Source organism: Micromys minutus (genome assembly GCF_963924665.1).
Source record: "Micromys minutus genome assembly, chromosome: 17".
Classification (NCBI taxonomy): domain Eukaryota; kingdom Metazoa; phylum Chordata; class Mammalia; order Rodentia; family Muridae; genus Micromys; species Micromys minutus.
This window is the reverse complement of record NC_137952.1, coordinates 23,740,507-23,768,433: the sequence shown is the minus strand read 5'-3', so window position 1 is coordinate 23,768,433 and position 27,927 is coordinate 23,740,507. Positions and strand designations below refer to the sequence as shown.

Sequence of the window (27,927 nt, the reverse complement as noted above, 5' to 3'; positions counted from 1 at the left end):
AAGGCAATCCGCTGTTTCCTATGTGCCAGGGCCTCAGACCAGCCTATGTATGCTCTTTGGTTGGTGGCTCAGTCTCTGGGAGCTCCCAGAGATCCAGATTTGTTGACACTTGTTGGTCTTCCTAAGGGGCTGCCATCCCCTTCAGCTCCTTCACTCGTTCTCCTAACTCTTCCTTAGGAGTTCCCACTGTGAATATCTACATCTATTTCAGTCAGCTGCTGGTATGGCCTCTCAGAGGACAGCCATGCTAGGCTCCTGTCTGCAAGCATAACATAACATCAGTAATAGTGTCAGGGTTATGGTGTCTCTCCATGGGATAGATCCCAAGTTGGACTAGTGGCTAGTCAGCCATTTAAAATGTTCAGTCTCTGTTCCATTTTTCCCCCAGAAGTTTCTTAACAAACCAGCAGCTCGCTGGTTTCACTAGGTTGGTCCGCTGATGAGCTTCAGAAATTTGCATTTCCAATACCCAGTGCCTGTACTGCAGGTATGTACGGCTGCATTTGGGTTTTGTGTGGTTGTTGAACTCAGGTTCTCGGGTCTGTAGAACAGGCACTTTATTGACTGAGCTATCTTTCCAGCTTAAGAAAACATTTAAAAAGTATTATTCAAAGTCTCTAGAAAGGAAAGGAAAAATAATAACACCCCCCACCCCTGATAACTGGAGGAACAGTTATAGTTGAAGTTTGGGGTTAGTCCTGTCCTGACAGAACAAAGAAACCTTTTGGGCCACTGAAGCTGGCGTTTGATGGTGTGTGTGTGTGTGTGTGTGTGTGTGTGTGTGTGTGTGTGTGTACACACATGGTCTTAGGAGGCCTAACAGCCAGAACTGACTTCTAAAGCTGCTTTTGTTTCCTCAAGTTAATGAAGTTGTTCTGTCAGACAGTTGTAGGAAAGAAATATGGGGACAGAACTGCACCTCAGGATTTTGCAGTGAGCATCACACGACCCACAGTGAGTACAGAGCCCTGCTTGGACAGGATGAGGCTTCTCGGCGGCTGACAGCACAGTGTTCCATAGCTCAGCTCTCACTTTATGTCTACAAACTCTACAGTGATAAAGCTGCCCTCAGACAGTGCATTCTTCTGATGTGACAGCCGGGGAAACTGAGGCTGTCAGAGGTGAAATGCTCAAAACCAAACACAGAAAGCAGATAGGCTCACAGAGAAGGGATTGGTACGCCTAGACTAACCAATTCCACCTCCCACCTGTAGTGAGCAGCTAGAGCCTTTCGAATCTGTAAACAGGGAGAGTGAGGTCTCTGCCTTCCGGAAAAAGCTGCCAGGTCCAAACTGGCCATCAGGAGACCCTGCCTTCTCAGGTTCCCAGTGGTATGGGTGAGCTCAAAACTTAGCATAGGAGAGATTGAAGACAGCTGTGCTGTGGCTCGGAGGAGGACTGTCTGGAAAGGCTAGATAGAACTCTGAGCAGAGGGGCCCGCAGTCTTTAGGGAAACTCTTGAGGTCAAGGGTGAGGAGGAATAAGAAAGGAAAGAGATGGCAGACGTGTAGGGAGATGCAGACATGGATGATTGCAGAAGATTCACACTAGAGCAAGACAGTGATCCTTCAGAAAACACAGCTGGATCAGGGGGTGGGGTGGTGGTGGTGGTGATGGTGGTGGTGGCAGTGTTGGCAGTGACAAAGCAGGGCTGATGAGGTTGGAGGACCAACACCTCAGAGGAAGCTGTTCTGAGGGCCAAGGAGAGAGAGTATCAACTACAGAAGGAACGTTGGCAGCTCTTTCTGCCCAAGGGCAGTCCTCCTGCTTAAAATCCAAACACTCCAGGCTCATTTCTTTGTGGAATCCCTGAGTTAAATATTTACTTTGTGTGGGGCCAAAGTATCTACTGCAGCTCACTTATTTGGGGGTAAAAACATTAAAGAAATGTGTACACTAAAACAAATGTCCCCTCCCCACTCCCACCACACGCAGAAAAAGAGACTGCCATTCCAAAAAATAAAAAATAAATAAATAAAAAATCTGAAAACTATACAGCAGGCTCAACTTTCCTGAGTGGTTGAGACAAAACCATGTACATAAACTTCCCCCATGGCTCCACGGGGGTCCTCTGATTTGTATTCTCTGAGAAGTCAGTGGGCACAAGGTGAACAGGGAACAGTTTCCTTTACTGAGGTACACGGCAACTTCACTGAACGTCACAAGAAGTCATTAGCTGAGTTTTATGATGATAAGGACTTCCAGGTGTGAGTTTCCTTCTGATTGTTTTTTGATTAAAAGGCAGAGCAGGCAGAGCTGGCCTTGGAAGGTGAGGGACCCTTCAGCGTCCCCTCACCAGCTGGAGAATGGAGCCCACAGGGCAGCAGGGTTGCCAGGTACTATGATTTCACCAAGTGAAAACCACAGTCAATGTGGAGAGCAGTTACAGGGCTACTTTAAACGTTTTGTTAAGCTAGACACTGTTTTTGTTGTTGTTGTTTTTGCTTTTTTGTTTTTTTTCCCCCTAGAGACATTTCTGGCTGTCTACAGCTTCATCCTAGGTAACCAGATTAGGTCCTTTAGTCAGAGGACTTGTCCACCCATGTTGCCTTTAGCTGATTAATAGGTGTTTATTTTTAGGGTTTGAACTAACAGTCTGGGCTGGAGCCAACGTGGGTGATACGAGAAGTAACCAGTGAGTCTCTTGTGCTTACAGAAGACTTTTGCCTTTTGTGTGGTTGTTGGTGCAGCTGAAGTCTTTGTCCGACTTGTGAAATTTAATGGCATAAAATCTAATACCAAAGGCAGAGACTTCCCCTACCCTCTTCCACTACAAAAAGGGTTATTGCAAAAATAGATCTATTGTTACTTTAAAAACATTTTGTATTGATTCCTTCAGAATTTCATACATCTATGCAATGCATTTTGATCATAAGACACAAATATGACCATCTAGTTATGACAAAGTCACTGCATAGTAATATGAAAATGTTTAGATTCCTCAGGTGCATCTAAAGCCTCTATGAACGGGATTATGTAAAGCCTTCCCATAAACAACATCCAGGGTCAGTGGGTAGTTTTCAGCGGAAACAGTAGCTACGATATATGTTATGATAAAACCTATATGGATATGAGGGCTTGGGGCCGAGGGTTTGTGACTCTATGAGACTGAGACACAAATGAGAAGCTGACTGCCCTGTGGATGTCAAGTTCGGAAGATGCCTGTCAGTGCTTCATGGTTCTGTATCTCATACTGTGAAGGAAGAATCCTGTCACCTTCAGTACCTACTTGGTGGCACAGGGCTATATATTTGTCAACAGTGAAGGAGACAGAAAAGTACCATAGGATACCTCGGCTTACCTGATCTAAGTCGTCGAGCTGGTTTAGAACGTTGTGGCACTCACAGGGGAGGCTAGGTGGGCTAAAAACTGCGCAAGGACAAGTTTGCTAGCAAACTTTCACAGGAAAATAGGTCTAAGACTTTTCCCTGTTAGCTTAAACCCGTCACCTCAACCTTAATGGCAGGTTATGTCCCAACCAGCACTCCTGCAAGCTAACACAAAAGCATTTCAGCTGGACTTTTGAACAGTAGCAAGCCTTAGAAGTCAGGGTTGAAAAAGGCTGACAGCAGAGCCATCCCTGGGGGAGCCCCTTCCTTGAGGCCGCTCGGTGGAGCAAGGCACAATTGTATTTCCACTCTGAGGAAAGACTCCGAAGATCTCAAGAGACTGAAAGTTCAGTCCGTGAAGTTGTTACATCCACAATTTGATCAGCAAGGCCCCGAACAGGGACACGAAGGGCAATTTACCACCATGATTTCCACAGGGAAGCGATCCTGGTGCCTTTGGTCTATTTCCATGATAGACGTTACACAGATCAATCACTCAGCGTTAGGCTTATTTATGGACCAAGCATTAGTTTGACTGAAGCAGGCTAACAGGTGCCATTTGGGAGGACCGCTCTTTCACGTCACTGACCATTACACCAGCTCTAGAAGGGATCTGCCTTGGGCAGGTACCAATCATCCTCATGGCAATTCTGCAGCCTCTCAGTTCTAATGTCTTCAGGTGGCCACTGCCACTCTGGGGCCTTGACATTTCAGAGAGGATGGAAGTGGTATTTGTAAGAAGGGCATTGTTTGTATAGAAAAGCCTTTCATGGTCATGGTATGATATTTAAACTTTGTTTGAGAATTGGCTCACTCAAGGGGCTTGTTTTTCTTTATTAAACTTCACCTAATTTGACAGGGTTAATATTATTAATTCGACAAAAATAGATGACTGGTTTATGGGACTGTAGAGATGGCTCAGTGGTTAGAAGTTCAGTAGGCTTATGTTTGGTTCCCAGTACTGACTTTGAGGTGCTCACAAACACCTGTTAACTCCATCTGCAGGGGATCACATGCCCTCCACTGGCCTCCACAAGCACTGTGCTCATGTGCACAACACCCAACAACGCATACGGATAGATACATAATTAAAACTAAAAATAAACCTTTGAAAAACTTGTAGTTGAAAAATACTATAGTGGTAAAAGCGTCCACATTTTCATTAGATACACTATTGAAAAATTTACATACAGTAGCCAAAACAAAACCTTTAAAGATTCCGAATAAAGATTTTTCCCAAGTTCTATCTTGATTTTTCAAAGTGCTTATCATAATCTGATTAGACTCATTAAAATGTTTCTACATTAATTTGTTAAAGGACTAGACAGATTTGTGATCTCAACTTGTGTGTGTGTGTGTGTGTGTGTGTGCATGCGCGCGAGTGCATGAGGGAGAGAGAGAGATACAGAGACACAGACAGAGACAGAGAGAGATGAGGTTGTGACCAAGAGAAGTGTCCCTTTCTCTGGCTGTATATTAACTGTATATAACATTAAGTTACCCAAAGGAAACGAAAGTCATGTTAAGGGAATTGGGGAAGTCAGTGTGGCCCCTTCTTTCTCTGTGTTCTGGAGAACATGGGAAAGGCTGGTCCTTACCCTATTCAGGTTAAATCACTAACTAGACTGCAAAATGTTTCTTTTCTTCCACAAAACTGCATGTACAAAGTGCTTTCCAGAGGCTTAGAGGACATGGGCATGTTATTTGGGAGGATGTGGAAGGAGAGAAGCTGGGTGAGTCCCAGGCTGGACTGGGAACAATGGTGAGAGAACAGAGGGACAGTGATTGCTTACCCAGGGACCCAGGGGAGCCTGGGAGGTGGTGTGACCCTCACGTTATGGACCCTGTTATATTAACGAGGTTTCCAGTTGAGTCAGAATGAGGTGAAAGGTTTGCATTGTGTATCTCCGTTTCTAGGATGAGATCTGACATTCCACTCTTCTTCTCACGTTGCCTAAATGCAACAAACTGGACAGGACTAAGCTCTATGAAAATAAAATTTTGGCATAAATATGTTTTGAAAGGGATGGAGGTATTTTCCATTGAGATCCCAACACTGGGTTTTACTGCGTATCCATCCACAGACCAATCTTCTAAGTTTGTAAGGTAGATTTTGGTTATGCACTGAAATTTTCTAAGGATGTAGTAAGTTTTATCTGCCGGGACGGGCTACCTAATAGTTTCTAAAAATTTTCTTTTAAAAATCATGTGATTTATTTTTTTATTTAAATTTATGATTACCACTATTGTTATCTCTTTCTACAGAACAAGAGTTTGTCTTTTGAGGCAAAGGGAAAACATCCTGCTTAGTTCAATTTTAGAACTCTAAGTTGCACAATTCTGTTAAAAAAACATGCATGGAAATATTTTCTTAATTTCCTTTTCGGGATCTTCACTATTATACATGTACCTAGCGCTTCATATTTTGTTATGATTCCTCATATTGGAAAGGGAAGAAAAAAAAAAAAACCAGAACATTTCTGAGACAAATGGAAGGAATCCTTAAGTGGCAGAGAAGATTCCATCTCCAAATTACCAAACACATAGCTATGTGTGCTACACGAATTCGGACTTGGAGGTGTTTAGTATACCCACTGTAATCTGATTCTTTTTCTTCTCCTTCTCCTCCTCCTCCTCCTCCTTGTTCATTCAAGACAGGGTTTCTGGGAATAGTCCTGGCTCTTCTACAAGTAGCTCTGAACACCAGGCTGGCCCTAGATCTGCCTGCCTCTACCTCCCAAGTGCTGGGATTCAAGGTGTGAGCCTCCACCACCATGCCCCACCTGACATTCTTAAAAGGTTGAAGGGTAAAGAGTATGAAAGGAAAGGTCACCTGCACTGGAATGGTAGAGAAGGATTCCATGTTTTTTTTTTTTTTTTTTTTTAATCATTTTTCAAAATATAGTATCTTTGTAATATAAAGATAAAAGTATAGGTTAAGAGTACAAGATCCCAGTTCTAGCCTACGATGAAAACAGCAGAGGAAGGAAGGAGAATCATGAAGATGACTCAGAGAGACACTGGTGGGTGGAAGAAGGAAAGGGAGGGGCCCGAGGAGTCATAGTATGATTAACAGTGCCACCCACAGTGGATGACAAGGACCAAGACATCTCTACAGGGTCTGTTAACTAGGAGGTATTACAGCTCAAGGCTGGGAGTGGGGAGGGTCCTGACACTCACAGAGTAGAAACAGAGACTCTGAGGATACCTGGGCTGAAGAGAGGTTAGACTAGGAGTCCTCTGTGCTGGGATCAGGCCTCACATCACATCCTCAGACAACTTGATGGAAGCTGTGTTCACACACACAAGCAGAGGGTTGAAGATGACCGTGGATGTGACAGCCACAGAGTGGGAACAAGGGGCTTCTGCCAAGAGAGATGGGTGGGTGCTTCTGGGGTGGGGACGCATGTGACAAACACAGAGGACAATGAATAAAGAATTATGATTTACAGACCTAGCATGATATCAGAAACAATTATTTAAAAAAAAAACAACCAAACAAACCAAATTTCACTTTTAATGAGCAGAGTCAGAGAGACAGGAAGTAACCTGATCTGCAGTAGTCATTTACTAGGGCAAGAGTGTTAGACAGTCAGAGGGCTGAGAACGGGATTCTAACAGAGTAAGAAGATAGCCAAAATTTGTATTTTCAGCTTTGCGCTTTGAACTCTAATTTCTAGTCATCCTTACATTAAGGATATAGATGCTTACTCCAATATTTCTATTTGTCTCGTTCTATTTGTTTTCTATGGAACCCTGACATCATTTAGCTATGGAAATGTATGTAAAGTCAAAATGAATAAGACTGATTTAAAGTCAGATGACTTCTATATCCTTGCAGTTGCTGTTACTTGTGGATCTTAATTTAGTAAGGGAGCACTTGTGAACCATGACTCTGAGAATGTCTGGCTACCCCTGTGAGCTGTGTGGGTTCCTCTGTCTTTTGGTTTAGCAGTGTCAAAATAACAAGTTGTAACAAATAGTGAGGAAAATTCAACTTTGGGCCAGCAGTTTCTCACTTATAATAAATCTTGGGCTCAAGAATTATGGCTTCACTACCAGTTCATTCTACAAGAAAGTATTTGAGCTCCAGAGGGGTCTTAGCTTCCAATTAGTTATCTGCACAAGGTAACAGGAACAGTATTTCCACAGGTCACCAGAGAGCTAGTTTTCAAGTTGTGATGTGGAGAAAAGCCCCAAGACCAATTGCCAGCCCTGGCTATGACCAGAGGCTCTTCTTTGTACCGTGGTGAAGATATGATTGTATGTCCCTGTGTAACTTGTATTTATAGAGCCTGGGCACCTGGTCTTGCTTGGGCTTTGACTCATGGCTCCCCAGATCCCCTGGTTACTAAGTCACATGCTTCTTGAATCTCAGTCAGCCTGACTGGAGTACATGTCTGTATTTCAGATGAAAAACTGATGCTTGCTGGTCCCAAGTGTGTAGATTGTCCAACTTCAAGTGAAGTGGACAGCTCAGTTGGATGTGGTGGTGCATGCTTGTAATCTCAGCACTTGAACAGAATTATGTTTCAGACCATCTAGGGCAACACAAAGAGACCAAGTCTCAAAACAAACAAACAAACCAATCAACCAGGAGAGCATCAAATAGACTTATGAATTTGTTTCACTATTGCTTAGGGCCCCTTCTGACCCATTGCTATATAGTTTTACTACTAGGGTGGGGAGTTGGGGAGGGACACAAGGGTTTGTGATTAACCTGTGGTTATTTTCTCCAGCTGACTTAATAGCCTCTAATAATAAGTGTTAATCATTGACCTCATTATCAGAAATGTACAGAATAAGACCGATAGAATTGAATCTGTACAAGCAAACCAAACCTTCACAGAGGCAGTGTGCCTGTTACCGGAAACCAGCCCCATAGCTCCTTCAGAAAGATAGGCCTTTCCTGTGGCCCCTTAGAGGTACTACTTGAGTTAACGGAACTTGGCAATTTTACTTGGGCAGAGAGTCACATATTCGATGCACACAGACACACACACAGACAGACACACACAGAGACAGACACATATATACAAACACACACACCCACACATACACACACCCACACACAGTCCATGAAATCAGCAGGGGACTTTTCTCCAAAGTGATGCCCTCAGGGAATTCGAGCCTATTCCAGCAAGATTCCCCATATACAACAGTTATATTATAGAACTGAAGGTAAAATTAGCAAAGAGGAGAACAGACAAGCACAAGGAGAAACTAAGAGCAGTGTGTGTGTGTGTGTGTGTGTGTGTGTTATTTACCAAGCAGAGCCAAAAGGAGAGGTGAGATGAGATAATTCAACATTTATGCATTATTTAAGATAAAATCTACCTACATCCCAACAAAGAAATCTACGTGAAGGAGTAGAGAGTTTATTGTCCTAATGAGATCAGTTGTTCTTCCTTGTTGTAAAGCAACTGTAATAAGGGCGATGGGAAAATTTTGAGCATACAAATTCTTAAGTAAACAAGGACACAAAGATTCACTAAGTGTTTTATATTTGTTCTGTGCAAGCTGCATTCTAGCTCTAAAGTATTGTACAAGTGTGCCAAGCAAATGCCTTTTGCTGGATTTCAGTGTCTTCTTTTTTCCTTTTTTACTGACTTGAGTGTCTAGCTTCCCCCACTGACCACGCCACACCACTGACTTTCTTCACTGGGAGGCCCTGGCTATGCCTCTGCTCCATCCAGGGAGCCCACACCACTCCGGCAGGCACTCTGCATAGTCTATCACAAATCTTTCCTATCACCACCTGAGTGTTATTTGGAATCCATCTACAAATTCCAACTTCTATTTTCCCAGTGCCCAGTATGCACTCACGGGCACCATGGCTCAGGGGCAGGCACTCTGGCTGCTGTGTGTGTGCTCCTGTTTAACAAGTGCTGCTGGTTTCATCATGCAAGCATTTAAAACTAATGAACAGTCTGGGGCTTAGTCAATGAAAAAGGCCGTCACCAACTGAGAGAAAGACACATTTTCATTGTGACAAAGTCCTACCATATTAGTCCCCTCGCCTATTTGAATTTATCTCAGACTTTTAGGAGAGAATTAGAAATGTGAAAATTACACATAGGAACTTGCTTTAAAAAAAAAAAAAAAACCTTTAAATAGCATTAAAAAGAAAAAAAGTCTCCCCTAATTCCAACATATGTTTTAACACAAATCTGCATGCTCCAATTAATCTGCTCAAATGCTGGAGTGCGGCTGGATGGCCTTAATCATCTTTACAAGCACAGTGTACAATTTGTAGCTTGATTTCAACCACGAAAAGCATACCTAATCTCGGCTCTTCCTAGCCTCAGACCTATTTTAGAAAATTAGAAATTAACCATAGCTTCAGATAGTCTTAAAAAGAAAAAAGCTCCTTGCAGCTGCTCACAGGCTCTGGTGTTGTGACATCCTGAGCAGCAGAGCAGAGACTTGACAGTACTATCCCACTGTGTGGCATAGGAGACACTTGGATTAGAAAAACTCATCTCCACTTGTCAAACATCATTAGGAAAGGAGGGAAGAGTAGAGATGTCCTGGGATGATCTGGTGAAATGACATGCTTTTCCAGTTACCATGTCTGACTGGTAGACCTATATTTCCCCCCTCTAGTGTAACAAATAAATGTTTAGTACAAAGCCATGTGTACAACAAGGCACCCTGTATTTTCTTTTTTAAGTCCTTGGCTCAAGAGAACAGTCTTATGGGTAATGACTACATTTGATGACAAAATGCCATCTGACTGAAATACCTGTATAATAATTTATTTGATTCAATAAAGCCAGCAATGTTTTTGGCTGCTTTCAACCATGCAATATGTGTTCTAGTGCATGCCAATGTCACCAAAAAATAAGTAAATAAAATAAAGTAACAACCAAACAAAATCAACCAACCAACCAACCAACCAACCAAATAAACAATTCCTACATTTGCTAGTTCATCCCCTTCTCCCTGGTCTCTCTTTAAAAAGTTCTTTGCAGTCTAAAATGTCACAAACCCCTCAAGTTCCAGGAATGTAATTATCATTGTACAGCTTAGTATAGAATCATTTTCCAATGAGAGCAAAAGCAATGAGTTATTAGAGAATCTAGAGCACCATGATTTAGTAAGAATGAACTGGTAGTCTTAGAACGCAGTTACACCTATGGTCTGGGATCTGTAACTGCCTGTGCCACATGTTCTTGCTAATCTAATGGGAGAACCCTTAGCTTCCTGGGCTTTGGCATCTTCTTGGGGTTGGCTTTGGTCACACCTCTGACGTGATACAATGGTGTTTAGGATTTTATCATAATTTTTCTCATAAATTATGGGTTGTTAAGGATTGAGTTTATTTTGGATTTTTTTTTTTTTTTTTTTTTTTTTTTATCTAATCGGCTAACTGGATACCCTTGACAAGCCAGGGATAGTCATTACTGGCCTCAAGAAAACAGGCTCCTATTTCTTAATACATCTGGTTCCAATCCTTGACTATTACTGGGAGAAGAATCCTGTTTGAAGAGACAACTACACCCAGCCAATGCTCTGCTAATACAAATTTAAGATATTTTCCCCTGTGGGGAAAACCACTAGAGACATCAGAAGTCATCATTCTGAGGAGGAGGCTCTACACCTGTGCCAAGGACACAGCCTACATTTTTTTTTGTCAATTCCTCTAGTAACTGAGATCACTGTAAGGACAAGGGATGGGGTACAAGTGTCTGTGCTAAAGGTGCCAAGTACAGGACCTGGATACACAGTGGGGAGCTGGATGCATGCTGGGAGAAAAAGGGCAAACTTGTAAGTTTATCCCTCCCCTTAGATGCTACATTCACAAAAATGACAGTTCTGTTTCACCTTTCCCCAACTCACTGAGACAGCACAGCTCCGGTTTTTGTGGTCTGTTCTTGAATGTAGATGTAGAATAACTTCTCTCCGAACCTTTATAGCAGACAGGAATATCTGTGTTAAGTCTCTCAGTACTGTTTTATTTCCATGAGCCATAAAAGTTGTGTGGAAAGGAACGAGATCAAGATGTACAGTTGGTGGTTTGGATATGCAAGCTGTGACCTAGTCAAGTCCAGTGCAGTAGAAAAGCACAGAAGAACCTAGTGAAGTCCCTGGGCCTGATGGGGACATTATTGGCTGTGTGATCTTGACTTCGTTACAGAGACTTTCTGCACCCTCTTATTCACTGTGAGTGAGAAGGTTGCAATCTTTGATGATCTCAAAAGTCTTATATTTAAAACTTGTATTGTTGTTCTCATCCTTATAAGCAAGTATAAGTCATATTATACAATTTCCAAATAAGAGGGAGTTCAAAAACCAATGAACCAAGCAACCCTCCCAAATAAAACAAGCAAAACTCCACCCCAAACAATAAAACAAACAAGACCCCCAATGTCTCTACCCAATCAAAAGTAGTAGCTCAGTATCTCCACAAGGAATAGCTGAATTCCTATTGCTGCATGGAGTTAAATTCAATGGGACATGTGTGTCGAGTCTATTGGATTAGATTACTCCTTTTTACTTAACTCATAGTGTTAAATGCAACACCCCAGGACTATGTAGTGAATATTTACCTGTAGCTATTGACCAGTCTCACTACCAGGTTACATCTAAAGTGTGCATTCTCACTGGGGATAATAGCCTTGGAAGCCCATGCTGGAGAGTCCCTGGGCCTTCTAAAACCATATGAAAAGTTTTACATATGTGCAATTATACAGGATAAAGTTCATGGCTTTAATTAATATTTAATCCAGAGTTTTAGGAACCTTAGCCTAAATCATGGTCTAATGTCATTAATTGCTGTGCAATGCCCTTGGAGTCAGACTAAGATTAGACGCCTAGCTCAGCCATTTACTGGCTCTCTGACCTTGAACAGGCATCAGCTCTCTTATGATTAAAATAAAAATAATAGCATCTACTTTATAGAATAGCTACAAGGCTTAATAAGAGATATACATGCAATTAATGAATATAAAATACACTGGTCCAGAACTTACCTCATCAAAGTACTTATAATAAGCAACAAATACATTTTATGTTTTCTTTTACTTAATAAGCTTAATTGTGACTTCCTTAATGTTTCTAAGTCTGCAATGATATTCACTTCTGATCTTCATACCAGTCTTTGGCAGTAGGAAAAAAAAAAATCATTTTCAAAAGATTTAGAGAAAAGGCAAGAGTGTAAGTTTGTATCCAAATGCCTTAATTTGTCGAGTAGGTTTCTAAGCTTATGAGCTATGAAATCTCATGCTAAGTGACTGCAGCTATTGATTTAACTATGCTTCCCAGTCTGGGGTTGTACATAGTGTCTCATGTCAATCGAGTTCCCAGCTCACCTTGGTGAGCCACTGGAATGACTAGGTCAAGTATCTACTCTGTGACTAAGAGACTGAAACTGAACAGGGGACTGTGCTCGGTAAATACTTTTGTGGTCACTTCTAATTCTGAGACTTCATTGTTTTTCACAAGTAAATGGAAAGGCTCTGACATCTGGATAGGGGTGCAGCTCAGTAGGCGTGCTTACTTAGCAAGTGTAAATGCTCTGAAAACTATTCATAGGCCTGCAGTCAGAGGGCCCAGCATGGCACACAGTGCTCCCATGTCTCCCCCTACATTTTATTGAAAATAATTTTTTCTCTATAATATCTCCCTAACAGTTTCCCCTCTTTCTACTCCTCTCATTCTGCGCTACCCTCCTCCCATTCAGGATTTACTCTCTTTCTGTCTGTTACTAGAAAAGAAACAGGCTTCTGAGGGGTAATAATAAAATAATAAATAATAAATTAAAACAAAAACTAACACATTGGAATTGGAAAAACAGAAGAGAACAGAAGAATGGGACACCCACTTGTTCACACACTCAGGAATCCCGTAAGAACACTCAACTTGACGCCATAATACATACACAGAGGACCTGGGGCAGAGCCAGTGCATGCTGCTTCAGGCTCTTTGAATTCATATGAGCTTTAGTCATGGGGATTTAGAGGTCCTATTTCCTTGGGGCCCTCCATCCCTTCCGGCTCACATACTCTTACCCCCTCCTTTTCTACAGGGTTCCTTCCCTGAGCCCCTCGGAGAGAGATTTGATGGAGACATCCTGTTTAGGGTTGGATATTCCAAGGTCTCTCATTCTGCATAATACCTAGCTGTGGGTCTCTGTATTTGTTCCCATCTGCTTCAGGAAGGAGCTTCTCTGATGATGTCTGTGCAAAGCATGAATTTGTAAGTATGAGAGCATGTCATCAGGCTCTAGGTAGGCACTAGCTCAGCTTCTCCACATTTGATGACTTGTGTAGCTGTTGTCTTCAGAAATGGAGCCTTGTCCTCTGTTTGTGAAAATCAACGGCTAGTCTTAGCAACAGCTTGGGTTGCTTAGAGATTCCCATGGGCCCCCTTTGATCAACAGTTCAATTAGATGTAACCCAGTCCTGGTACTAGAAAGTTTATTTGGTGACAAGAGAACTGGACAGTTGGGCCTCTGTCTCCCCCACTATATGGCAATTCCATTTAGATTACCTTCATATATGTATACATTTTCCATACTATCCCCAAAGTGGGCCTTTATCTTAAATGTCTCTCCCCATATTCCTTCCCTCATCCCTCTGCCCCTCCCCCTCCCACTTGATCCCCCATTTCTTTTAGCTTTTCTAAAGTGGTGGAATACAGGTTTTGAAAGTATGTTCTTAATGATCCTCTGGACTTCCACAGGGTCTGTTGTTTTGTCCCCTTTTCATTTCCAGTTTTGTTAATTTGTATCTTCTCTCTATGTCTTTTAGTTAATTTGGATAGAGGTTCATCAATCTTACTGATTTTGTCAAAGAACCAACACCTTGGTTCACTGATTCTTTGTATCCCTTTTTATTTGTTTTTGATTTTATTGATTTGAGTCTAGAGTGAGTACTTCTTGTTGTCTGCTCCTTTCAGTGTGATTTCTTCTTGTTCTAGAGCAGTGGTTTTCAACCTCTCTGATGCTATGAACCTTTAATACACTTTCTCATGTTGTGGTGACCCCAACCATAAAATTATTTTTGCTACTACTTAATGATTGCAATTTTGCTACCATTACGAATTATCATGTAAATATCTGATATACAGGATATCTGGTATAACCTCTATGAAAGGGTCATGACCCACAGGTTAAGAAACATTGTACTAGAGCTTTTTGGGTGTGCTGTTAAGTTACTAGTATGAGATCTTTCCAATATCTTTTTAATGTAGACACTTAATTGCTATGACCTTGCGTCTTATTATAGTCTTTACTGTGTCCCGTAAGTTTGAGTATGTTGTGCATTTTCATTCAATTCTAGAAAGTCTTTCATTTCTGTCTTGACCCACTTTTCATTCGGTAGAGAGTAGTTCCGTTTCCATGAGTTTGTACACTTTTTGTTGTTGCTGATATCCAGCTGTGATCCATGGTAGTCATACAGGATACAGGGTACTATTTCATTTTTCTTGTATCTGCTGAGACTGCTTTGTGTCCAAGTATATCATCAATTTTGGAGAAAATTTCTTGATGTCTTGAGAAGAAGGTATTTCTTTTTTTGTTTGGGTGAAATGTTCTGTAAATGTCTGTTAGGTCTAATAACATCAGTTAGCTCCAGCATTTCTCTGTTTAGGTTTTGTCTGTATGACCTGTCTTCTTGTGAGACTGTGATATTGAAGTCTCCTACTATCAGTGTGTGAGGATCAATATGTAATTAAGTTGTAGTAGTGTTTCTTTTACAAAGTTGGGAGCTCTTGTGTTTGGTACATCGATATTAAGAATTGTAATATTCTCGTGGAAGATTTTTCCTTTGATGTGTATGTAGTGACCTTACCTTTCTCTTCTGGTTAGTTGTGATTTGCAGTCTATTTTATCAGATAGTAAAATGGCTACACTGGCTTGCTTCTTAGGTCTGTTTGCTTGCAATATCTCTTTCCACTGAGCATTGATGAGAGGTGTTGTTGAATCCTGTTATTTTGTTGTTGTGGTGTGCATGTGTATGTCCCCACTTTTGATTTGCTGATCTGGAATTATTTATTCCTTGTGTTTTCTTGAGTGTGGTTAATCTTTTTAGGCTGGAGTTTTTCTTCTAGCCCCTTCTGTAGGACTCAGTTTATACATAAATGTTGTTAACATTTGGTTTTATTATGAAACATCATGTTTTCTCCATCTTTGGTGACTGAATGTTTTTCAGGAATATAGTAGACAAGGCAGGCATCTGTGATCTCTATGAATCTGTAAATCATCTGTTTAGGACCTTCTGAATTTTTGAGTCTCTACTGAGAAGTCAAGTATTATTCTGATAGGTCTGCCTTTATATGTTATTTAGTCTTTTCCCCTTGCAGCTTTTAATAGTCTTTCTTTGTTCTGTAATTTAGGGTTTTGATTATTATGTACCAAGGAGACTTTCTTTTCTGTTCCAGTGTATTTGGTTTTCTGTATGCTTCTTTTACCTTGATACACATCTTCATTTTTAGTTTAGGAAATTTTTCTTCCATTAGTTAATTGAAAATATTTTCTGTCCTTTTGACCTGGAATTTTCTCCTTCTTCTATTCCTAGTTATATATATATATATATATATATATATATATATATATATATATATATATATATATGTATATATATATTAATTATCAAATTTTTTGAGTAAGGTATCCATTTCTTCTACTGTACCTTCAGTGCCTGAAATTCTCTCTTCCCTCTGTTGTATTCTGTTGGTGAGTTGGTGAGATTTATGTTTGAGTTCCTAAAACTTTTATCTCCAGATTTGCCTCAGTTTGGGTTTTCTTTATTGATTTTATTTCTACTTTCAAGTCTTGAACTGTTTTACCCAATTCCTTTCACTACTTGTCTCCATTTCCACAGGTTTCTTAAGGGCATTATGCATCTCACCTTTTAGGACTCTATCATATTCATAAAGGTTTCTAAGGTTTTTGTTTTGTGTTTCAGCTATCTTTCAATACTCTAGTCCTGCTGTGGTAGGGTTGCTGGGCTCCAATGCAGACATATTGTCCTGACTGTTATTTATTGAATTTTTATGCTGGCCTCTAGGCATCTGGGTTTAGAAAGATTGTAATTCTAGGTGCTGATATCTGGTCTTGTCGTTTTTGGATGGGTGTTTTGTTGCTTGGTTTTTCTTGCCATTTGTGGTTCTTAGGAGAGAGCCGTGGCTGTGTGATGGCTGGAAGGACAGTATTCTGGGATCCTAACAGCTGTGGCCACTGTGGGTTCCAGGTAAAAGGGTTTTCTAGGTATTGGAAGCTGACTTTGGAATGGGAAGGGCTAAGAGGGGTTACACAGGATGGAGGAAAGCAGGGTGTTCCATCAGCATCTGTGTAGTCCCCGTGGAGTAGGGGCACTTGAGTAAGCACAGGCAGCAGCAGGTGGTCTGTACTGAGCTGGGGATGAGGCTAGGGGACTAGACTTGAAAGAATGAAGGGAAAGGTGAAGCCCTGCAGTTAGCATAAGTGCTTCCTTGGCTAGAGTTGCCTGCAGGTTCTCTCAGAATACCTGTTGGAGTTGAGTGCTGGAATAGAGTAAATAAAGTGGGGGAAGGTAGATCTGTGTGACCCACCGGTGAGAGGAGAGTAAGGGAAGGGAGGCTGACACAGGTGTTCTGCTACACAGCTGGGGATGAAACTGAGGGATGGGTTTTGTAGGAGCTGAGGGAGGGGGTAAGATCGGAAGCTAGCCACTCTGCCTCCCAGGAGTGACCTGAAGGCTTTCAGGAAGTTCTTCCTGAGCTTGGGAGTTGGGATAAAGGAATAAATCTGGGTAAGTTTAGAAGGGATGATGTGTGATCCTCTGGAGACAGGGTCACAGAGGGAGAGGAAATTGTAATAGGTGGTCTATTACAAAACTGGGGTTTAGACTGACAGATGGGATTTGGAAGAATAGAGTGAGATGTAAGATCTGAAGTTAGCCTGCCTGCTTCCTGGTCAGAAAGGCCTGCTGGTTAATTCTCAAGGAATAGGGTGAAGAGTTTCAATGTGCAAGAGACTGAGAGCCACTCCCTATTTGGAATAATTCAAAGCACAAATGATAATGGAAGGTTCTAGATCAAACACAGACAAGCGGAGAGAAGAACCTGCTGGCTTTCTAGAGTACTACTCCCTAAACAAATCTGGCTAACACACCCAGGGAACTTGTCTGCATACTTGATCATTTTCAAATGACCAGATTCAGACTACCTGAGGCACCATGTGAGCTAGCTGTTTTCTAAACCCCCAAATCGTCCTTTCCCTCAGTGACTTTGCCAAAAAGGCTACAATTGTACAATCCAAAAAGCACAGGTGTTTATTTGAACCCAGGTCCAGAAATTCTGGTTCTTTCTTCATCACATCAATGGTTCTAACAAACCAGTGAGAGGCACCAATCCTAAGGGGCTGAGGGGACAAAGTACAACTCTCTAGACTTTGGACATGGCTTAATTTAGTAGGTCTGTGGGACCTACTGTCTACTTATACTTGAAGCAGCTACTGTCAATAATTCTGAAGTGTTACAAGTATAGAGCTGGTCCTCTAGGCCATGGCCTACGGAAAAGATTCTCCAGGGGAGACAGAAGAAACTGGCCTGAGGCAGAGGCTGGGTTTTGTGAGAGGAAGTAGCACTTGTAGAAGAGAGTTATCAATCATCTCTGCTGGAGATGTATCTAGAAGTCAGATAGCAAGAGGCTATTTGGGGAACTCTAAGCATTTGGTATTGGTTTCTCTCCAGCCTTGTATTGGGAAGGGCCCTGACACAAAGCCGTGGCACACAGCCACATGGCAGGAATGCCAAGCTGAAATACAGAACTTGATCGTAAAATGACAACATATGCTGTACTTGGTAGTCCATCACGTCTAACAGCGAGCAAGTGAATCTAAGACAAGAATAAGGCAAATAGTAAAATTTAATTCCCTCCCCCAAATTTAACTTGCCCCCCATAACTCTGTTCTTAATTATAGCTTCATGACTTTTATCTGAATTCCTCAAGTGCAAATACTTTCTTTTAAAAGTTATTCTCATCATATCTTTAGCACGATGCAGAAAAGGAATCTTAAATATTTATTTCAGCATTTTGTATTTTTATTGGTTTTGTAAACCACTGAAATTGTAGGGTGTACTTAGAGTGAGTTGATTCCATATGCAGTAAATCAACTGGAGAACAGAGTAGTGAGTTCACATTTACAAAGTAGATCACGACAGCTAAAAATACAACCTCTTCCACTCCCACCCTGAAAAACCTGCCAACATCCAAACAACTACGAAATTGCATGCTAGAAAGATGTGTACGATCTCCCAAGATAAATACATACAAATTAAACTGGAGAATCTCAAGGCGTTATTGATTAATTCTAAGAAACACTTCACAATCAAGTCTCAAGGAGAGGAAGGAAACAATTGCTGAGAATATGAATGAAGAAGGGTGCTGCATTCAAATATTTTAAAGGCAACACAGCAGAAGTTGTTGGAAGACTGTGATTACAAGCAACCACGGAGAACAAGTTTCAACTCTATGCACTACTATGAGCCCCCCAGCCTGTCCCTACTATCTTCACCTGCCTCCGTTAGTCCTTCCCTCTTTCCTCATGTGTGGGACGTCTTCCCAGGACGGCCCTGGAGATCTATCTGTTCGGAGTTTTCTAACAGCAGTGAGGAGGGCCAGGGGAAAGCCTGCCTGAGATGAAGCCAACAGCTCTAGAAATTTATCCAGAAGGATGTTAGAAGGCTTACAATCGGTCCAAGCCAGGCTTGTGGTAACTTGGCATTTGGTACTCAGAGTCATATTCCTGAGGATGCAGAACACTGTGTTCTCTCCACAAGGCATGAAAACATTCTACAATCGATTAGGTAAAGACAGAATAAAAAAAAAGATTTTGTTTATTTTTATGTGATGGGTATTTTGCCTGCATGTATGTATGTGAACCACATGCATGCCTGGGTCCTGCAGATATGAGAAGAGGGAGCAGGATGCCCTGGAACTGCGGTTACTCAAGTCTGTGAGCCACCATGTGGATGCTGGGAATTGAACTCAGGTCCTCTAGAAGGACAAACAGTACTTTTAACTACTGAACAATTTCTCCATGCTCCACCCAAGCTTGTCTGAGAATTCTAATTCCAATACCCTAGAACAGTTATCAACAGTCAAATCTACCTACCATCTAGATAAACTCAAGCTGCACAAACACCTTCAAGAGTCTGGTATTACAGCAGCTACACAGGAAGTGTTTTCTGAACACTGCTCAAGGACTGCTGAGTAGACAGTCTTGAAATTCAAAATAAGCTTCTGAAAAACAGGGGAGGGCAAGATATGGACTACTATTTTCAGGTCTAAAAGTCAATCAAGTCTCTGACATAGAGTGATTGAAAGGAGGAAATGATGTTATTGGGAGTTGTGGAGCTGCAGAACAGAGAAAAATCACTAAAATACTATATATATATATATATATATATATATATATATCTCCTGATATTAATCCTTGTTTGCATGTGTGTATGTGTGTGTACTTTTTGTGTAAGCAGGTGTGTGTATGCGGAAGCCAGAAGTCAACATTAAGCATCCTTCTCATCTTTCTCAGTTGCCCTTGCTCCCTTTTGAGAAAATTCCATATTATGGATAAAGTCTACGCCCTCAGCAGGCAGGCATGCAATCACTAAACCACTGAGGACCCCCACTTTTTTGACTCTGGCTGGCACTGAACTCACAGGATCTATCTGGCTTTGCATACTGAGTATTAGGATCAAAGGTGTATACCACCTGCAGATCTTTCACCTTAGTGTTTGAGGCAAGGTCTCTCACTGGCCTGGACTTCACTGTTTGGCTGCTGTGGCTGGCCAGAGAGCTCTGGGCATTTTCTTGTCTCCATCTTTCAGTATCCTGCTTTTACATGAGCTCTGCTGATTCAAACTTAGGTTCTCATGGTTGTGTGGCAATTACTTTACCTACTGTGCCATCTTCCTTCTGTTTTAACCCCAATTATTAAGATGTCTTTATTCCATTTACACACAGGTCTCAGTCAATGGGACTGATGGACCTATCAAATACATGTTCAGTGAATCAAACACTACGAACAGAAACATGTCTTGTTAACAGGATAATGATGATTTTTGCTGCTAAGTATTTTTCTAGTAAATACAAAATTCAGAATAATTTTTAAAATATTATAATGTCAAGATGAAAAGTGTGGCATCCAAAATATTGAGACAAAATTGACAAAAATATCACTTCTGGCAGTAGGTTTTGAAATTCAAAGTTTACAAATGTAACAGGAAATTTAAAAATTACCCCCAAATGAAAGTGAATTGGCAAAGAAGGTTCCCTCATGTTTTAGAAAAGTTTCAAACGTTCTAAAATTTTGATTTCATTTAAATGAAGAAGAGAGAAGAGAAAAGAGAGAGAGAGAGAGAGAGAGAGAGAAAGAGAGAGAGAGAGAGAGATCATTATATTGCGGTGATTGATGACTACTTTTAATATAATTAAAATGAGCTCATTTTATCTTTCCTTTATTCAGGAAAAGGATTCTTTCCTCTGAAGGGTCTTTGTTGCATTTCCCCCCTTCAAACGTGCACTGCAGGCCAGAGTCTATAAATTTTATGAGAAGTGGGCTTATTAACTGACTCCATGTATGGCAGAGATAAAGCATTGGAAGGAAAAACTCCCTTCAACAGAAGAACGATGTCATCCTGAAGGCTAGAGCGAGTGCACGAATAAAGAGAAAAATACTGTTTCAGCCATCTGTGGCTGAAGATAGACTCAGATGGAGAATTAGAGAGAAACTCTTGTTTCAAGAGGGCAAGGATTTTGTAGTTTGTTGCTCCCTGCTCCCCAGGTCTCCAGAGAAGACTACAAAATAAATGAAGGGACAAGAGGCCCAAACCCTGTCTTCAGGAGTCCAGTTGTTTCCCACTGCCTGGTCTGCCACCAACACCACTGCTCTTGAGTCCAGCCCATAGACAGCAAAGGGACAAAGACATCGCAGGCAGATGCTCAGCCTGTGAGGCTAGGCTGAACAGTGCCCCGCAAGTCCCAGGCTTGCTCAGTCTCATGAGGAGCACAGGAACAACCACATTTGAATACATACGTGCTTCTAGAACTGTAGTGTTTTTAGAAGTTTGCGGGTTAAGTTCTTAAGAGTTAAGAAGTATATTCTAAATAACTGAAATAATTTTAAAACTACTATTTAAGCCACATACTTGGAAGAAAAAAAAATCAAATTTCTCAGGGCAGTTATTGCTCTTTACACAGCGAACCAACAAGTGCCTACAAGAAATGGGTAACTGTGGGTGGAGGTCAAAGGAAATATTAAACTCAAATGTGAGGGAGAAAAACCACATACCATTAGAAAACAGTTTTCTGTAGATACCAAGCTTATGAATTAGGAGAGCAGATAAAATGCATTTTGATGTGCATTCACTGTATCACTGTCCCTAAAGAAATGCAGCACTAGATGAAATGACAATAAACTAGACTCCTCTGCTTGTGGACCAAGACTTTGGTAGAGTTAACAGTCACCTTTTCCTTTGAAAAATAAAGATGCATCCAAACTCTGGAGTTGAAAGGTTAAGTGCACTCTCTGTGTAGTTGATAGATGTTGGTCTAATCTAATCAGGGCCTGTCACAGGCCTTGGTGTCCTGACCCAGGCTTCTGGTTTCCACAAGGGTGAGAGCTAACCAAGATGTAGGCTCTAGGCCTTTGACCTTCTGGAGACCCTATCCAGGCCAGCTCAGAGTTCTGCTTAACAGCCGGAGTTCAAATCAGGAACATGTGCGCTTTGCTAACACACCACATGGCTTTGAAATTAAAATGCAACATGATCGAGTGCCTCGGGATATTTTAACAACTAGAAGACAGATCAGAGCTAGATAAAGCTAGGCTTTTGGGTCACCTCCTCTCATTCAGGTTTCTTCCCGCTTCTTTGGACTAGACAAATTTAATTTTATTGTATTTCTTGAGAATTTGCTAGAAAAACAGAAGTTTGGTAAGTTATTTCATGGGTGATTGATCTGGGGGAAATAGGGAACTTGTAGGTTTCTCTGCGACATGTGCCACCTATTAGACAGTTAGCTTTTTCTATTCTAACTGAGCCAAACCAAATTAATTAGAAAGTGGCTTGAATTACAAGCCAAATACGATGAGAAGTAATAAAAACAGAAAATGACACTTAGGTCATCGATAATATTCTTGAGATAATTTGGCATTGATTTTTCTTGCTGTCTAAGATAAAGAGCTTTGCAAGTTGTCAAATGGACACTTTAACCCCAGCATCAGCAGGAAGGGAGAATCGTGGCCACAGATTTAGGTAAGGAGTCTTTTACTTCCTTTTTGGATTTTTGTTTGTTTTTCTTCCTAGAAATCACTGCTTGGACTGTGAGATGTCCCTATACAGCACACCTTAGCAAGTCTACAAAGTTACTGATCTTGAATTTTTCCAACACCACCTCAAATTCAAGCAGAATTCAATTCTGAGAAATTAAGGGACATCCCCAAGAGTATTCAGTCCTTCCTTAAAAAAAAAACAAACAAAAAAACAAAAAACAAAAAACAAAAAAAAAAAAAAAAAACAAAGAAACAAATGCAAAATGTAACAACTCTTCAGAGGAAATTCTTTTATGGTAACTGAAGTTAAATTATAGGTTCAATTTATTTTAAAATGTATGGGGCCATAAAAACATTATTTTAAAATGTCTGGGGCTGGTGAAGATCAACATTCTACGTTCTCTTCAAACTTCTGTACAGGACAAACCCACGGTACCAACACTGCCTCCAAATAGTTGAAAATATTAATTGGAAAACAAAACACACTAGGGAAGTGCGGCTCATGTTTGGTTAGGCAGTTTCCAGTTTGTTAACTCCCTTGGAAAGAACTGAACGGAAGACACAAAGTGAAATCCCATGTGTGCAGGCACTGTGGCCGCAGCTGAGCCTCCCTCTCCTCAGAGACCACACTTGTTGGTGAGGTGCAGTTAGGTGTCTGGGATTTCTGTTACAGGCCCGTTCCTGACCCAAATACCTAGGAGATCATGTCGCCATTTCTTTGTGCTGTACAGCAGCCATCCATAGAGACAAGTTAGAAGATTCTTCTTAGCTTACCTCAGTGACTTCCGGCCCACAGCTGTGCGTCTGCTGTGACTGCCTGAGGCACCAAGGACTGGAGACAGTAAGGTGTGGTACAGATAACCATTTGTCAGAGTTTAACAACCTTAGGACAGCAGCTGCAATCACAGGAACCTGGAGGGTTTTCTCTGGTAGGAGGCTTAAAAAGCTCAAGAGGATTTTGATACCAGGCTTATTAACCCCTGTGACACACAGTTACAAATGGTAAAGTCCAAACGTCTAGTTCAGATATGTGAGAGTCTTGTTTTTCAGAAGTCTGTGTCCCTTACCCATTCCCACGACATCCCACCCATGGGACACTAGAGTCTGGCAGACAGAGCCTAGATGGTCTGAACATGCCTATTACTTCAGTGTTTCCATGACCGTGTTTTGTGTGCCTCACTTGGCTTTCTGCTTGAGTTGACCATACATCCCTTCTTTTGAGTTTAGTGATGTTTCCTGGGCTTAGAATACTCTGCCTTTGTTTCTGTCAGAATGAAATCACCCCAGCCCCAGATCTAGAGTATTGTCCAATATGGAGGGCTGTGCCATTCAAGTTCAAGCGTTATCCCCAGGGTGCCATGGCCTATTTCTTGCAGTGCTGTTACTTTTGGGGTTACAGAGGTCTTTCCTTCCTACTCTAGAAATCAACCCACTCTTTAAAGCCATGTCTTTCTTCCTTCAACATAATCTAGGGACCTAGTTATATAGACACCACCAGAGTGCTCCTAGCATTTAGGGAGAAGATTGTTACGGGCCATTCTCTGAGCAAGAAGCTAGAGGAAGTGGTGTATGATCTGTCTCCGTGTACCCTCAACATGAGTTTCCTGGAGCCTCAGTGCGCCAGGGCCAGGCCCAGGCATAGTGGTGCCAGCGGAGGCAGGACTGAGTTGGTTCCTGCTGAGATGAATGTCATCACTTGTCAGCATCATTCAAACCCAGATGTGGCTAGAGTACAGAGGACCCCTGGGGTGGGGCTATTGCCCTAGATCAGGGGAGGTCTCAAGGGAGTGAATCATAAGCAAACCACAGGGCCACAATCTCTTATCTCAACCCCATGGGCCAGAAGCTTTGAGAATTACACTTATCAGATTTAGAAATCAAAAACTATTGCACATGACGTCATGCCCACGGCGCACAAAGCACCATGCTGTCACTAAGTGTCCTCATATTTCTAAAGCTAAACAGAGGACTTTTTGCACCACGAGAAAATTAAGCCAAGTCTCCAGGCAGGGCATGTTGGGTTTTGTTGTCAAGGGGCTAGGCTGGCCTCTGAGTGACTATGACTCTCATTCAAGCACCCCACAGTGTTTAAGCCTCATGTTTACTCACTGGGAGAAAAGTTACATGTCTGTCATGGCTGGACTCCATGCCACGGCTGGAGCCATGGTGCCCACTCATGGAGCTGTTCATTAATCTAGTCCTGGTTGTGACAGTGTTTTGTCTATCTGGTTACTATCAAGAAACAGTGACTTTAAGAGAGGCTGAGTACCTGCTAGTCAGGTGGGGCAGGTCATCCAATCCCTTGTCAGTCTTGAAAACAAACCCTGCTTTCCAGAGAAAGGATCTTGCTTCCCAGTGCTTCTAGAGGTCTCAGCCTGCAGGTCTGCCCTATGAGCTTCAGACACTAGCTTCCAGGGAGCCAGTCTCTTAAAAATCAGTCCCCAGTGTCACATACACATGCAGTCATATGTTGGGGTGTGGCTCTCGAGAGACTGAGGCAGGAGGATGGCAAGCTTGAGGCCAGCTTAAGCTGCACAGAAAAAAAAAAAAACCTACCTCGACACAAATATATGTGGACATAAAAAACCTGTTTTTGTTTCTTTGGAGAGCACTGGCTAATACAGCACTTTTGAGGTAATAAAGGTGACATGCTAACCTATGTTACCTGCCCTAGGTTAGGGCACATGAGAGGTTCTCTGTGGCTGCTATTGCCTGCTGTCACCAGAGGTGTGGGATAACCCTTACCTTCAGCCAGGCTCACAGCCTCACCTTCTCTTCCACCCTCTATAAACCTGTTTCAACAGACTAATTCTAATTAATAATTAATAGCTCCTAACTAATTCACGTTACAGATGAATCTAGAACATAGTTGAGGCAAGAAGGACAACCTTGGTGCTTAGACATCACAGCTGGATAAAATGGTCTTCGCAGAAACACTTTCACCTACAACGCTGGGTCCTGAGGCTTTCTCAGATGTCTTCCTGCTCTTTGTTCCACGCTAGCCCCAGCCAAAGCTCTCATGCTCTGCCGCCAACCTCCCCACCCCCCTCTCAGCCACTCTTCCTTGGAGTCAGCAGGACAGAGGCTACAGTTCACAAGGCTCAAGGCATTGAGAAGTACCCTCCTTATAGTTTGCAGTGTGGATCTGGTGCTCATGTAAAACTTTCCTGTAACTTCCGACTTCCCATGAGACCTGAGGTTTCTTTGATCAGGAGCTCCTTCGGGAGGGAGGCAGCAAGGTCAGGTGATGGGAACTGGGACACAGCCTTAGATTTGTCCTAGCACAAGATGCTGGGGAGTGTGTCTCTCTAAGGTGACGTCTTATGGAGAAAGCAGATCAACAATTCCCATTTATAGGCGTCTAACCATGAACAGTTATTAAACATTGCTCCTTCGTATGAGGCAAATTAGAACTCTTCCTCCATGTCCTCGCCACGTTTTGCACGGTGCTTTCAATCTGCAGCAATGCATGTGACTTCTGCAGGCTCCTTGTGTGACTCATCCAAGGCCATACCCTAGGAGCTGAGGCCATTTCACGAGACAGCAAAGTTCTTGTGGCCGAATTTTAAGAAAGTGAAGTTCTAAAGGGTAAAAGTTCAATTAATTACTGGTGTGAATATTTCCAGGTGCCTTTGCCTCAGCGGTTTGAACAGGTGGGAGCGGGAGGCCCAGCTGCTTCTGTGTCTGCACTGTGACTAATACATTTATAAACATGCAATAAACATTTAACTGTGTCACCTCTCCCAAACAGCCTCCACAAACAGAACCCTGCAGATCTGAAGTTCTTGTGAGACTCTGTAAGACTTTTGGAAAGCCACGTCACAAAAGGTGGGGGGGTTTGCAGCTGGGGTAATGTAGCCCTTCCCAACCAGGTCCACCAAGACTCACCAATCAATACGCAATGTGCATTTCACAGGGCATGTGGACTCCCGACAGACTGCTGAGTTCTAACACAACGGGAGGGGCCCTTAGTATTATAGTTACTGATCTGCCTTCTGATATGGTACAGCAGAAACGATGAAATTAGACACACAGATGATATGCGAACATCAGCTAGAAACGGGTTTAAGATTATACAAGACTAGACCCACATATGATACACAAACCTTAGCTAAAGATGGGTTTGAAGATTACATAAGACCTAAATCCACAACACTCCCCAGAGGGAACCCCGGAGTGGGGCGGGGGGGGGGGGGAAGCTCTCAAATGACTGACATTAGATATGGTCCCAGACATGCAGGCAGAAAAATCAGAGACCAACAAGGATGGCTGGAAGCTTGAGAGATTCCTTACAGCTAGGGAAGTGACGAGGACAGAAAGGTGACAGCCACAGAGAGCATCTGCCAGCCACACACATGTACTATGCTGCTTGGCTAGGTGTCTCGCACGGCTCAGTCACCGACCTATAGTGCCCTGGAACCTTTGAGAGGAAGAGCCTGCTGAAAGAGAAGTTAGGTCCAAGGAGTGTGCCCTTGAAGGGACTCTTTCCTAGCTTTCTTTGCTTCTCAGCCACCATGAGGAAATCAGGCCTTCTCTGCCATAGGCAGCTGCCATGCTGTTCTGTGCCATCCCAGGCTGAAAATGACGGAGCCAAGTAGCTATGATTTGAAACCTATATAATCACCATAAACCATGGGTCTTGTTAAGTTGGCCACATTAGGGACTCTATCTTAGCCATCCAAAGCTAACTAGCATACCTAGAAAGGGATTGATATTTAAAATGTATTAGGCACTCCTATAATGTATCAAAAATCAGAATAACCCAGTAAAAATTAGAGATAGAGGTGTGTGTGTGTGTGTGTGTGTGTGTGTGAGTGTGTGTGTGTGTGTGTGTGTGTTGCAGACTGTATGCCTATTGGGATCTAATCAGCCCACCATGAGAGGCTGTCTTATCACTTAGAATACAAACCACCACTACACACTTTTGGGATAGTTGTCATTACACAAAACAAAGAAGATGATGTGCCCCCCCACCCCCCGCCGAGCTCTTTAAATCACGCAGATGGACAGGGATGCTCCTGTGCCAAAGGGGATGTTGTAGGTGAAGTTTCTTACTACTATATGGAAGGCATGGTACAAAATGACAACGAAAGAAGTAAATGCAGTGCTTTGGCACCCAGAGTCGCCAGAAACAGAATGGGTGGTATCTGTTCTGGGAAGGCCTTGAACTCTCAGGAGGAGTGAGAGACAGTGTAGCCATTCTGGGGAAGGCCATGCTTTTTATGAAGGGGACTGGCTGTGATCTAGACTCTGAGTGAATGTGTTCAGAAACATGGGGCAGAACAAGACAAAGCAAACACCTTCCATAAATCACATTACTGAAAATTCATAGATTAA

The 27,927-nt window shown here is 42.2% G+C and overlaps 1 protein-coding gene across 2 annotated transcripts in view; it reads right to left on the bottom strand.

Annotated features, from left to right (window-relative positions):
- The window catches only part of CDIN1 (CDAN1 interacting nuclease 1), a 191,860-nt gene that overhangs the window by 16,511 nt on the left and 147,422 nt on the right, over positions 1–27,927 (bottom strand). Inside the window, exon 11 of one of the 2 annotated variants that reach the window (XM_080931591.1) lies at positions 11,172–11,240. The exons of the other annotated variant lie outside the window; for it this stretch is intronic. Coding sequence (XP_080787717.1) covers positions 11,172–11,240 — 69 coding nt within the window. The remainder of the gene's footprint in view (positions 1–11,171; positions 11,241–27,927) is intronic. 2 annotated transcript variants of the gene reach the window in all.